Genomic DNA, 12,482 nt, shown 5'->3' with positions numbered 1-12,482 from the left:
ATCCACGTTAGATTTTTCAATACGTAAAATGTTTTTCAATACGTAAAATGTAGTTTGTTTCTTGTAGTTGGCTCCCAACATATATAAAAGAGTCGGAAAAAGGAAAAGAAAATTCCATGCTAGAAAATTGTAGTACTGACTAATTAAGAGTCAAACGAATGAGGCTTTGTTTGATTTAAATAAACTTTTGAAACCTTATAAGAAGAGTCACAACTGTTATAAAACACTTAATTAAACTAATCCAAATTAATAAAAAAATTATTAATTTAAAAACCAAAAAATTAATTTAAATCTGAAAGTACCTCAAGGGCCAAGGCCCATCTTTTTTACCATTAAATATTATATAGTTTTATATAATATTCAAAGTCCAGATCGATTTTAAAACCCAATTGGCTTCCACTTGGGCCACTTCCAAGTGTGGGACTTCCACACTTATAAAGAGTGAAGTTTAAGTTAACCCTTTAAATAGTAGACAGAGATCAAGAAGAGGCTAGGAAACCAAAACCCTATAAGAGTAATTGAAGAGATTGACTGCGTATGGTTTTTGGATGGACAGTTGGGTAGGGTTTTTCACCCATCTATAAATATTGTGTTGTTGTCTTGAAAAAAAAAAAAAAAAACAATATTGTGTTGTTGTCTTTTATCATTATTTTTTGTCCCTTTTGGATTAAAAGGTGAAGTACAAAATTAAATCCGAGCAAGATGCCTTAATTAACAGAAAAACTTGTGTGAAATAGTGCCACATAAAAAAGTTATTCAAGGCGTGACAATCATCAAATTATTGTTACCTAAACAATCATCAGTTATATATATTGTGTATACGAAATAATTGTTTAATGCTTTTCGAATTAAATTTCTCATCATATCGTGTTAAGTTAACTGTTGTTGCTGTTGGCTCTCATATATTGTACAATTTTTATTTTATTTTATGCATTGGTAGTCATATGATCCAGATTAAAGTACAAAGTTATAGGGATGAAAATGTTATAAACAATATCAAGATGTTGGAGGAAATTGAAAATATAGTCTAGTATTATGCACAAGGAAATTATAAATCAACATTGCCTTGAGGTTGATGTCTAATGATCTTTCAATTTTAATGAGCAGATAACCTTTCAATTAAAAATTGATTATAAATTGGTAGCGGCACACCTCCTCTTTTTTAGAAGTAATTCAATATTTGAGTTTGAGGTTTGCGAACATTTTGACAATTACAATTATCATGGTTGTTAACATCAAAATCCATAATGATCAATGGACGAGCTAGTAGCTTTTCCTTAGGGGCTCTTGGAACGTTATTAGATTATGATCTTCCATCCACTCCAGGCAATGGCTGTTGCCAAGAAGGTGAATGACTGCTTTTGCTTAGGGGTTATCCACCCTTCTTGTTCTCACACTGGGCCATTACTAGAATTTCAAGTTATATTATAACTGATATTGCAGCAACAGCTGCTTAATTAAGAAGTAATTCATGGGATTGGGAGGGCCACTGCCTTCATGTGGGTCCGCCTCTAATGCTAATTATATGATCCTTTCCTCTATTTTGATGGCTCAATGGTCCAGTAAGACTTCAGAAAAAGCATATAACAAGTAGCTGATGGGCCAAATTCATACAAGTAGAGAACATGACACTGTATTCAGTTTGTATTAATCTTATTAATGTTCAATCTTCACATTTTAAAAAAAATTATAAAAGCATAATATGCCACAACAAAGTTTTTAAACTTAAAAAGACGGTGTTAGCAATACAAATTAAAATTCAAAATATGTTAAGAGACTTGCACCAGATCAATAACATCTACGTTGGATTTTTTCAATACCTAAAATGTTGTTTGTTTGTTGTAGTTGGCTCCAACATAAAAAAGAGTCAAAAAAAGGAAAAGAAAATTCCATGCTAGAAGATTTGTCAGTACTACTTCAATTTTTATCCTAAATTATTCCTTCTATTTTTATCCTAAATTATTCATGTTCACTTGCATCTTGCATGGAATCCAAAATCTTTCATCATAATTCTGTGCTCTTGCATTCAAATCAAGGAGTAATTTTGCATGTTTTGAATATATTATGGTGTACTCGAAATATACGACAATTTTTCATTAAAAAAAAGGGAGACAATTAATTGATCTCACACGTTTTGGATGGTACTTGGGGTTTTTCTCAATGAGATACAGCATCTGATTGTTCTTCCCAGCAATTCTCTTGCAAATAATCCAACGAAGTGAATAGAAAATAAAATTTTATCTTAATTAGCTAGCTTCAACAGCCTCTCGTCCCATTCAATATTTCAACAACAAGACAATGACCGACTTATCTGCATTTTGTATCATTCCATATCTCAACAACTCCGTGATTCACTTATTGTGTGGTACGTACATGACATATGGTGCTATAAATAATTCATTCAAATTATAATACAGAACATGTCAGGTTTCATTTTAAATTTGGTGGAGCCCACCATCTGTCCGAGCTAGATTGCTGCGTTGGAAATGGCTTCTAAGGCCTAGGGGGCCTTTTGCCTAGGCTAGGCTCCTGGGGTGGAAATGCTCTTAATATGTTGTCGATAATGTCTTATTATTTCAATAGCAAATAACCTCCTATAATCTTGATATGACAATTATAAATAGTCTGTAGATGCTGTTAATATTGTTAATTTGCTACATAAATAATGTTTTTTGATAATTTTACTACAATAATAGTGGTATTTACCTGTATTTCCTTAAAATATTTACACAGTGATCAGAACTTTCAACATTTGATAAGTGATACGGCTATCAACTAACTAATGAAGATGACAAAATTATTAGCTAATCAGTTTTGTTAGAATAATTTAGAGTAAAAAGACGGCAGATGAAATCAATGTTTCCTGAAAAAGAAGACAAAAGTAGCATACATAAGCACTGAAAACGCAATAAAACCAATCAAAACTCGTCAAGAAAAAAAATGATATCTGGATTAAGATATGAACCATTGAATTTGTTTGCCGTCCTAAATAAAACCAAGACTTCAAAATCAAATATATGAAAAGATCTATCTGCCCTTCTCTTTGCCAAAACTAAATGCATGAAATTCCGAAGGAAGGAAGACAAAAATGTCCAACACCAGCCAATTTGTTTTTTTAGAAATAATTTGTAGGGTCCATGGAAACCCACCAAGGCCCTAATAAAAATATAAATTTTGCTGTTACTCTGCAATCTGCTGTCTGCACAAGAAAAGAGAGACTGAGAGAAAGGCCTCCATGCTTGTTTGTTATTATTATCTTTTCTTCCTTCTCCAATTCAAATCATGAGCAACGAAGAAATAGCCCATGATTTCTTTAACGTCATTAAAGTCTACAAAGATGGTCGAGTTGAGAGACTCCTAGGCACATCAACAGTTCCTCCATCAACACATCCAGAGAATGGCGTCCAATCAAAAGACGTTGTGATCTCACAAGAACCAGCCATATCTGCAAGGCTTTACATCCCAAAATCCGCCGCCACAAGCTCACCCCAAACCAAACTCCCTCTTCTCGTTTACTTTCACGGAGGCGGCTTCTGCATTGAAAGCTCATCTTCTCCCACATATCACAACTACCTCAACACCTTAGTCTCTGAGGCCAATGTTGTTGCCGTCTCTGTTGACTACAGGCTTGCCCCGGAAAACCCTTTGCCGGCGGCTTACGATGATTCATGGGCTGCTCTCAAATGGGTTGCTTCCCATTTTGATGGAAACGGCTCTGAAGATTGGCTAAACAGATTTGCAGATTTACGCGGTGTGTTTTTCGGTGGTGACAGTGCTGGAGCTAATATAGCACATAACATGGCTTTGAAATTGGGGTGTGAGGGATTGGTTGGTGTTAAGCTTATTGGGATTGTATTGATACATCCTTACTTTTGGGGCACAGAGCCAGTTGGGGAAGAGTTAACTATCCCTGCAGCTAAAAGAGAGTATAGCATTGTGGCGTTTCACTTGCCCTTTGACTATCGGATCCGATGACCCGCTTTTCAACCCGGGAAAGGATCCGAAGTTGGGGGAATTGGGTTGTGAGAAAGTGCTGGTTTGAGGTGCTGAGAAAGATGTTTTCAAAGATAGGGGGTGGCATTATAGTGAGGTACTGAAGAATAGTGACTGTCTTTGCAAATAGTATTTTGTGTTTCCACCCATTGCCATGGCTAAGGGCAATTATTATTCATTTTTTTATTTTTTTTCACAAATTTTTTAATAAAAAAATTAATTTATATAATATTTTCGGATAATATTTTTGGGTTCGTACATATCAATATTTATTATAAAATTCATATCTCAATCGGATAAAATTTGGGTATTTATAGAAAAAAAAAAAGTGTATTTTTTTGGTAAAAAAATTCAATTTTTTTCATTTTTTTATTACACAAAAATTGGCTGCCGTTGGATTGGAGAAAAAAATCTGATCGGAGAGCCCAGAGTGCGACACGTGGACTTTTAGTGGTACTGTAGCGCCAAACACTGTATTATCACTGTAGCACTGCGGCACTGTAGCGATACTGTAGCAATGCTATAGCACCAAAACGAGGGCTGGAGCTCGGGCCAACCTTGCCCTCGGGCCAGCCCAGGTTGCTGGGTCCCACCTTGCCCTCGGGCCTGGGTTGTGCGCTGGAACACCTTTTTTTTTTTTTCCTCCCCTAGCCTCGGGCTGGGCTGTGCCGCTGGAAAGGCTCTTAGAAATACACAAAAAACTCATTTACAATATAACAAAGAGGCTTCAAAATTTCTATGAATTACAAAATTGTTATTGATTTCTTAAAACAAACCCAATCCTAAAACACTCATAAGGGCATCAAAGTAATTTAATAATCAAAATTAAATTTAATAATCAAAATTAAATTTAATAAAGCCAGCTGTCATTTTTTGAAAATTTTTTAAATTTATTTATAAAAATTAAATAGTGTACTCGAAACATACAATAATTTCTCAAAATAAATGGGGAAGACAATTAATTGATCACACGTTTTGTTGGTACTTGGGGTTTTTCTCCATGAGATATAGCATCTAATTGTTGTTCCCAAGCAATTCTCTTACAAAGAATCCAATGAAGTGAAAATAAAATAAAAATTTATCTTAATTAGCTAGCAGACAGGTTCTTCATCAACAGCCTCCCTCTTGTCCCATTCAATATTTCAACAACTATTCAATGACCGACATATCTGCATTTGTATCATTCAATATCTCAACAACGTCTTGACTCACTTACTGTGTGGTACATGACATATGGGGCTACAAATAATTCATTCAAATTATAATACAGCACATGTTAAGTTTCAATGTCAGAATTTAAATTTAAATTAATTAAGCAAATTCATGTCACACAGTATCATCATCGCATGGACAACTTAGGGAGGCCAAATTCCTTGCATATGTTCACATTTTCGAAATTCACGTCAGAAACCATGTAGCATGTAGAACTGCTTACACATTTCAAGTAGGGAATATGTTTCAGATTAGTTTGAGGTTTCTCACTTCTTGGTTACAATACTTCTAAAGTTGGGATCATCTTCAGCAACATCTTTCAAAACCTGAGTGTAAGGTTTGCAAGGAGTAGAACAAGTCGACAAGAACTCATACCAGCTTTGTGCAACAAATCTTTACATATATTTAGATTGATTTACAAATATATAACCAGCAGAAGTATAAGAAACTTGCAAGCCGAGAAAATATGTGAGTTTATCCATGTCCTTCATTTTGAAAACTGAACTTAAATCATCAACATACAACAAGAGAATTAAAATTTCCGAGTCCACATGTTTCACAAAAAAACTAGGATCGGAATGGGAAGAATGAAATCCAATGACAGACAAACAACCAGTAAATTTTGCATTCCAAGCTCTGGGAGCTTGTTTCAATTCATATAAAGACTTCTTCTCTTCCTCCCTCTTAAAAGTCTTTATCTTTCTTGTGCTTCATGCATATCCAAATCCTTCTTCAATCTATCCAAATTTCCTTCATCTAGGTATTTACATTTACATTTCATACATGTGTAGGACTTTCTCTGGCTTTTCCATATCGGATTCAATGATTTATCATTTGGGTATTATAAGGATTTTTTCTTTATGTATAAATCATAAGCATAAATTACCTAATTTATATAAGCATATCTTTTATCCTTTGCACTTATATTTGTGATCTCTTGATTCCAACAAATTAATTATCTGATTTCTAAACCTGTAAATTTGCCAAGTCTATTAGGTAAATGATTATAATATAAAAATTGCCAAGCCTTTTGGGTAAAATACTAAACCTATATGAATAATGTACCTGTTTTTCTCTTAGAATACAACGCACCTATTTGTTCTGAATAATGTACCTATTTTTTCCACAGAAAAAAAAAAATTACCTGCCTTTTTTTTTGTGTGTGGATATTTTCTATTGAGAGGGACGATAACATACTAAATTCACACACAATACATGGATACTAGAGCTTAAACTCGTGACTTTCTAGGAAAAACATTTACTTCAAATCATTACACTAGTGGGTATTTTGCACTATACCTAATATAAAATAATATAAAAAGAAAAATTCAAATATGTGTGCGTGTGTACTTATCTAAGTACATATATAAATCATAAATGTATGACTGTGGCCTTCTATGTTGTATAAACAATTATATTCAATAACTTGCAAAGTTCTCCGAACTTGAAGAATTAATCTTAAATCATCTTCGACGTCAACCGCCCAGCTTATTAGATCTCATTGCAACCATCTAAAAAAGCCTCCCTTTCCCGACCCAAGCCATTAAAGGGCCCACTTTGTGATATTGGGTTTGATATCCTATTATTCGAACCCAATTATTGTTCTAATCTCCTAATACACAAAAATTAAGTTAACCAAAAGAGGGAGAGTGAAAGTGAGAACGAGAGTGGAGATGGGATGTGGAATTGAGAGGGAAAATGAGAGAGGAGGATGGAAGGGATGAGTAACAAAAATGAAAACAAAAACAAAAAACTGAAATCTATTTGAAATTGTTTTCACCTTTGTATCTCTCCCTTCCTCTCTTCTCATCCTCTCTCCCAATATCTTCCTCACTCCCATTCCCACTCTCATTTTCCTCTATAATCTAGCACAAAAATTAAAATAATTATCAAACCTCAAGTATTTTCCTTTAGAACATTTGCACCACTTTTTCTTTTTATATCCATATGAACTTTTATCAAGACTGAGGTAGTGGATGATCTGGGAAGTGCTTTTCAAAAATGTCCTCTGGTCATTTGGGATCGTGTGTGGAACACCAAGTCTTTGTTCATAATTGAATGCTTTTCGGTCACTTTGAAAAAGATAGGAAGGAGAATCCCCACAAGGACGACATTTCACATCAAACCCTATCCTCTCATCACTACTGTTTATGGACTAGGTTTATTTGCTAGCACTCTTCTTCTTCAACAGCCTTCTTGTGTCCCATTCAATATTGCAACGACTACAGCGACTGACTGACTTATCTCACCAACTTACTGTGACGGTAATGTTATAAATTTATTCAATTTGTAATAAATTAAATATAATATAGCATAAGTTAGATTTAAGTTTTAGAATTTAGGGTTATAATTAATTAATTGGATCTATGCGATGTCACGTGGTGTTGTCATAACTTAAATTTTATAATGCACTGCTGGGTTCCATTTTCAAAGCTCATGTGTTAAGTGATTTATCATATTTCAAATTGCACTGGTTTTTTTTTTTAAATTATAAATAAAAATAAAAATATTTTTTGGATGTGAATATTCCACAGGTTGGCATTTTGGTCATTTGCTATAATATTCTTTCAACGTTCAGAGACGTTTCTTGCAAGTTGATAGCATCGGCCCTACGTGTTCAATTCAAATTTCGCAACTGATGGGGACGGTTTCATGCACATGAGAGAGGAAAAATTCTAGCGTCATGCATGATGCACATCACTTGGCAGACAAAAACTTTGCACGTATTTACTTTTCAATTAAATAATCATAAATGATTTTGAGTGCCTTCAACGGAAAAAGATCAATCATCACGTTTGACATGGAAGATTAGACTGGATTAGTTAAATGATTAAGTTTCATTTGCAAGTAAAAAAGAATATGAATATTATCTTCTAATTTTAATTTGTAGGATTAGAATAGACTATTCATGAGAGGTTGTCCTTTTTAATCCCACCGAAATTGCACATAAAATGTAATTATTTAGTTAACCTAGGCTAGTTTAGTCTAATCATCCGTATCAAACGAGATTTAATAGTACTATTTGACAACTTTGCTATTTAAAAACAAAAATATTAACTTTCAAACATTTGATAAGGGATAATGCAATCAAACTGACTAATGAGAGGACCAGATTCTTATTTAATCAATTTGGTAAGATTAAAGGGGAATACTAGCAAACTTCTCTCTTTTTTGCTTGACATGTGTCATTCTCCTTACACTTAAAATAATGTCATTAATATATTATACAAGCTAACTTTTGTTTTCCAAGTTTACCCTTATTAAATGTATTCAATTTATCCAAAAAAAATTTCACAACTTTCTTACCATCTTATTAATTTTTTTTTCAAACATAAATTATTTTTTTAAAGAAAATATATGCTTTAAAGAGGAAATGTCTTGGGTTTTTTTTTTTAAATTTTAACACAAAGGGTTTATATAGGGGGGGAAAAAAGTCCTTTGTGTTTTAAAAAAAAGGGCATTTCCTCTTTTTTGAAAAAATTAGACATTTTTTTGAAAAAAATAATTGATGTTAAAAAAAAAATTGGTAAGAAAGTTGTGAAATTTTTATGAATATATTTAATAAGGGTAAAGTTGGAAAACAAAAGTTAACTTGTATAATATATTAATAACATTGTTTTAAGTGTAAGGAAAATGACATATGTTAAGCAAAAAAAGGAGAAAGTCCAAAGGAAAAGATTAGAGAGAAGATTGCTAGTATTTCTCAAGACTAAATTAGAGGAAAAGGACGATGGGAAAAGTAATGTTGAGAGAAGTAGCACATGCATTAGCACGGAAAATAAATCTCGTTAAAAAAAGAGAAGACTTCGAATTTAGATGTGAACTTGGACAGTTTGGCCACTGAAATTCTTTGGCGTCCTAAATAAAACTAAGATCTCAAAATCAAATATATTAAAATACTTACCTGCCTCCAAATCCTAGATGCGTGCATATACGAAGGCAAAAATGTCAACAAGAGCAACCAATTTGTTTTATTAGAATTAATTTGAAGGTTCCATAAAAAGAAATAATTATAATGTGGTATTGGATCACCGACGCCGTCACACTCTACCTTAAATGCGGGTTATACCGCTTCAGCGTCTTGGCTACCATAAATAGAAACACCAAGACTCCAGCATAAATAGAACTTTTGGTTCTACTCTGCTGTCTGCATAAGAAAAAGAGAGAGAGAGAGGCCTCCATAGTTGCTTCTTGTTATTTTCTTCTCTTCCTTCTCCAGTCCAAACCATGAGCAACGAAGACTTAGCCCATGATTTCTCTCCAATGATTAAAGTATACAAAGATGGTCGAGTTGAGAGACTCGCAGGAACAGACAGAGTTCCGCCATCAACAAATCCAGAAAATGGCGTCCAATCGAAGGACGTTGTGATCTCGCAAGAACCAGCCATATCTGCAAGAATTTTCATCCCCAAAACCACCACAGACTCACCCCAAACCAAACTCCCTCTTCTCATTTACTTTCATGGAGGAGGATTCAGCATTGAAAGTCCATTTTCTCCAGCATATCACAGCTACGTCAACACCTTAGTCTCTGAGGCCAATGTTGTTGCAGTCTCTGTTGACTATAGGCTTGTCCCAGAGCACCCTCTGCCGGCTGCTTACGATGATTCATGGGCTGCTATCAAATGGGTCGCTTCCCATTTTGATGGAAACGGCTCTGAAGATTGGCTAAATAGATTTGCAGATTTCCAGCGTGTGTTTTTCGCGGGGGACAGCGCTGGTGCTAATATAACACACAACATGGCTGTGAAATTGGGGTGTGAGAGATTGGTTGGTGTTAAGCTGGTTGGGATTGTTTTGGTGCATCCTTACTTTTGGGGCACAGAGCCAGTTGGGGCAGAGTTAACTGCACCTGCAGCTACAAAAGAGTATATGGCTGGTGTGTGGCGTTTTGCTTGCCCTTCGACTAGTGGATCCGACGACCCGCTTTTAAACCCAGCAAAGGATCCGAAATTGGGGAAATTGGGTTGTGAGGAAGTGCTGGTTTGTGTTGCTGAGAAAGATGGTTTGAAAGATAGAGGATGGCATTATAGTGAGATACTGAAAAAAAGTGGGTGGAATGGTGCTGTGGAGGTCATAGAAGCAAAGGGGGAGGGCCATGTGTTCCATTTGTTCAATCCAATTTGTGACAACGCTGTGGCCTTGAAGAAAAAGATTGTTTCCTTCTTGAACTAAAATAATTTCTCTGAAACTTTGGTATACTAAATAAGTTTCGGTTTCTTTTCTTCATCTGTTTCATGATTTCATCCCTTTTTTGTTTTTTTGTTTTTTGTTGTTGTTGCGAGAAACAAGTTTGATTCAGTAAGAACTCATCCCTTCATCTGTTTCTTTTCTAAGGGAGATGATAAAGTGGCACTTTCTCACTCCAACCGAAGTGTCCAAAGTGAAATTAAATCCTAAGTGAAATAACATCTCTCTCTTGCTGTTATTTTTGACTGTTTCACTTTGTTATGTTATTTCATTATCGTATTATTATTTTAATGTGTCTTGATTGTACACCAATAAACAATATATAATAAAATAATATTTTAATTTGACATATCAAGTAAAATGTAAGTTATCAAATTCAAATTTAATGTTCGACATTTGCATTTGAGGGACCTAATGAATTTATAAATCAATCATCGTCCTAAGAGGCTTGGATGCCAACGACCCAGTCTATTCGATCTCATTTTAGGAAGCTTCTATAACGAGGTTATGTTAGTGGTATACAATGAAGGGTTCAATCCAATAATCCAATAATAACTCTATATTAAATCAAACGACTATTAAAAACCCTTTCATTATAACCCCTCGCAATAACCCTCATTCTATCCTCCTTGCTCATTTTCAACATTATATGCTCTTGTGTCGGTCACTTTGAAACTCCAAATATATACCTCCCAAGTCCCAATAAACAAACAAAAGCAGCTGGTTACGCAATACAGAAAAGATAGGAGGCAAAACCGCACTGGTGTTATGGATAAAATTGATTATTCTTCTAGTGTACCAGTCAATATTTCAACAACTACATACATAGTAACTGACTTATCTGCATTTGTACCATTCAACATTTCTTTTTTATTTTTGGGTCACATACCACTTATTGCATTATAACGGTCATATAGCGTTACAAATTTTTACTTAAATTATAACACGTCATGATATTACGAGTTCACTTAAAATATAATAAAGAATATGTTATGAACAGATCTGTAAAGATCTGATCATCCATGGACCAACTTAAAGTATAAAATGCACTGCTGGGTTCCATTTTCAATTGCTTTGCCATATTTTAAATTGCACTGGTCCTTTTTTTTCTTCTTCTTTTTTGGATGCGAATATTCCACGGGTTAACAATTAGAAACCTTTCTTGATGAACATTAGCCGCACTTGTTCAATTCAAATTTCGCAACTGAGGATGAGAAAAGTTTCATTCACATGCAGAGCAGAAAAATTCTAGCATCATGATTCATGCATGATGTATGCTAGAGAGTACGCAATTTTATCTCGTCTCTTGTCGGAGTAAATGCGCTTTCTTTTTATTTTATTTTTTTCAAGGAGAGTAAATGCTCTCTAATAACCCTGTTATTGTAGCAAGCAACCTCATTATATCAATATTATCTTAGCTTTCTTAAATTATGTATTATTGTTCTGTTGATACACTAATAATGTTAACTTAGCTTTCTTAAAACAATGGATGATAACTTTCGAACATTTGATAACTGATAATGTAAACAAAAAATTAATGAAAAGGACCAAATTCTTATTTAATCAGTCTAGTAAGACTAGATTACAGGAAAAATATTAATAAAAAAAAAAAAAAAAGAGGAAAAAGATGTCGCAGATGAAATCAAAAAAAGCATGAAAAAGAAGACGAGAAAAGTAAAGTTTGGAGCCGCCTATAAGACAAGTAGCATGCATAAACACGGAAAACAAAATAAAACGATTTTTTATTTTTTTATTTTATTTTAAAATTTAGATGTGAATCTAGACACTTCGGGCCGTGGCCATTGAAATTCTTTGGCGCCCTAAATAAAACAAAGACAAAATTAAATATATAAATTAACTTATCTGCCGTTCTCTTTGCCAAAACTAGAAGCATGAAATTTCATACGCAGGCAAAAATGTCCAACAACTAATTTGTTTTATTAGAATTAATTTGAAAGTTCTCATAGAAAAATGAGTAATTATAATGTCGTGTTGAAATATAATCACAAGGTATAATTCGTTCGTCGATTATAATATAAACAATATTTATTGATACTCTATCTTAAAAGTTGGAAATATTAGCCAAT

General features: G+C 33.9%; 2 protein-coding genes across 2 annotated transcripts; both read left to right on the top strand.

The window, feature by feature from the left end:
- Positions 1–3,200: 3,200 nt before the first annotated feature.
- On the top strand, positions 3,201–4,100 carry LOC117637811 (probable carboxylesterase 13). Its single transcript, XM_034372833.1, has one exon. It carries the CDS (start codon positions 3,283–3,285, stop codon positions 3,973–3,975), a length of 693 nt encoding a protein of 230 aa, XP_034228724.1. The 5' UTR covers positions 3,201–3,282; the 3' UTR covers positions 3,976–4,100.
- A 5,215-nt stretch (positions 4,101–9,315) lies between these two features.
- LOC117612212 (probable carboxylesterase 12) lies at positions 9,316–10,648 on the top strand. The gene has a single exon (XM_034340974.1). It carries the CDS (start codon positions 9,433–9,435, stop codon positions 10,378–10,380), a length of 948 nt encoding a protein of 315 aa, XP_034196865.1. The 5' UTR covers positions 9,316–9,432; the 3' UTR covers positions 10,381–10,648.
- The last annotated feature ends 1,834 nt before the right edge of the window (positions 10,649–12,482 follow it).

The sequence above is a fragment of the Prunus dulcis genome, chromosome 8 (genome assembly GCF_902201215.1).
Source record: "Prunus dulcis chromosome 8, ALMONDv2, whole genome shotgun sequence".
NCBI classification, from domain to species: domain Eukaryota; kingdom Viridiplantae; phylum Streptophyta; class Magnoliopsida; order Rosales; family Rosaceae; genus Prunus; species Prunus dulcis.
Note: the sequence above shows the minus strand (reverse complement) of the source record. Positions and strands in the feature narration are given on the sequence as shown.

Coding starts and splice junctions, on each gene's coding strand:
- LOC117637811 (XM_034372833.1), top strand. CDS start 3,283: ATGAGCAACGAAGAAATAGCCCATGATTTCTTTAACGTCATTAAAGTC.
- LOC117612212 (XM_034340974.1), top strand. CDS start 9,433: ATGAGCAACGAAGACTTAGCCCATGATTTCTCTCCAATGATTAAAGTA.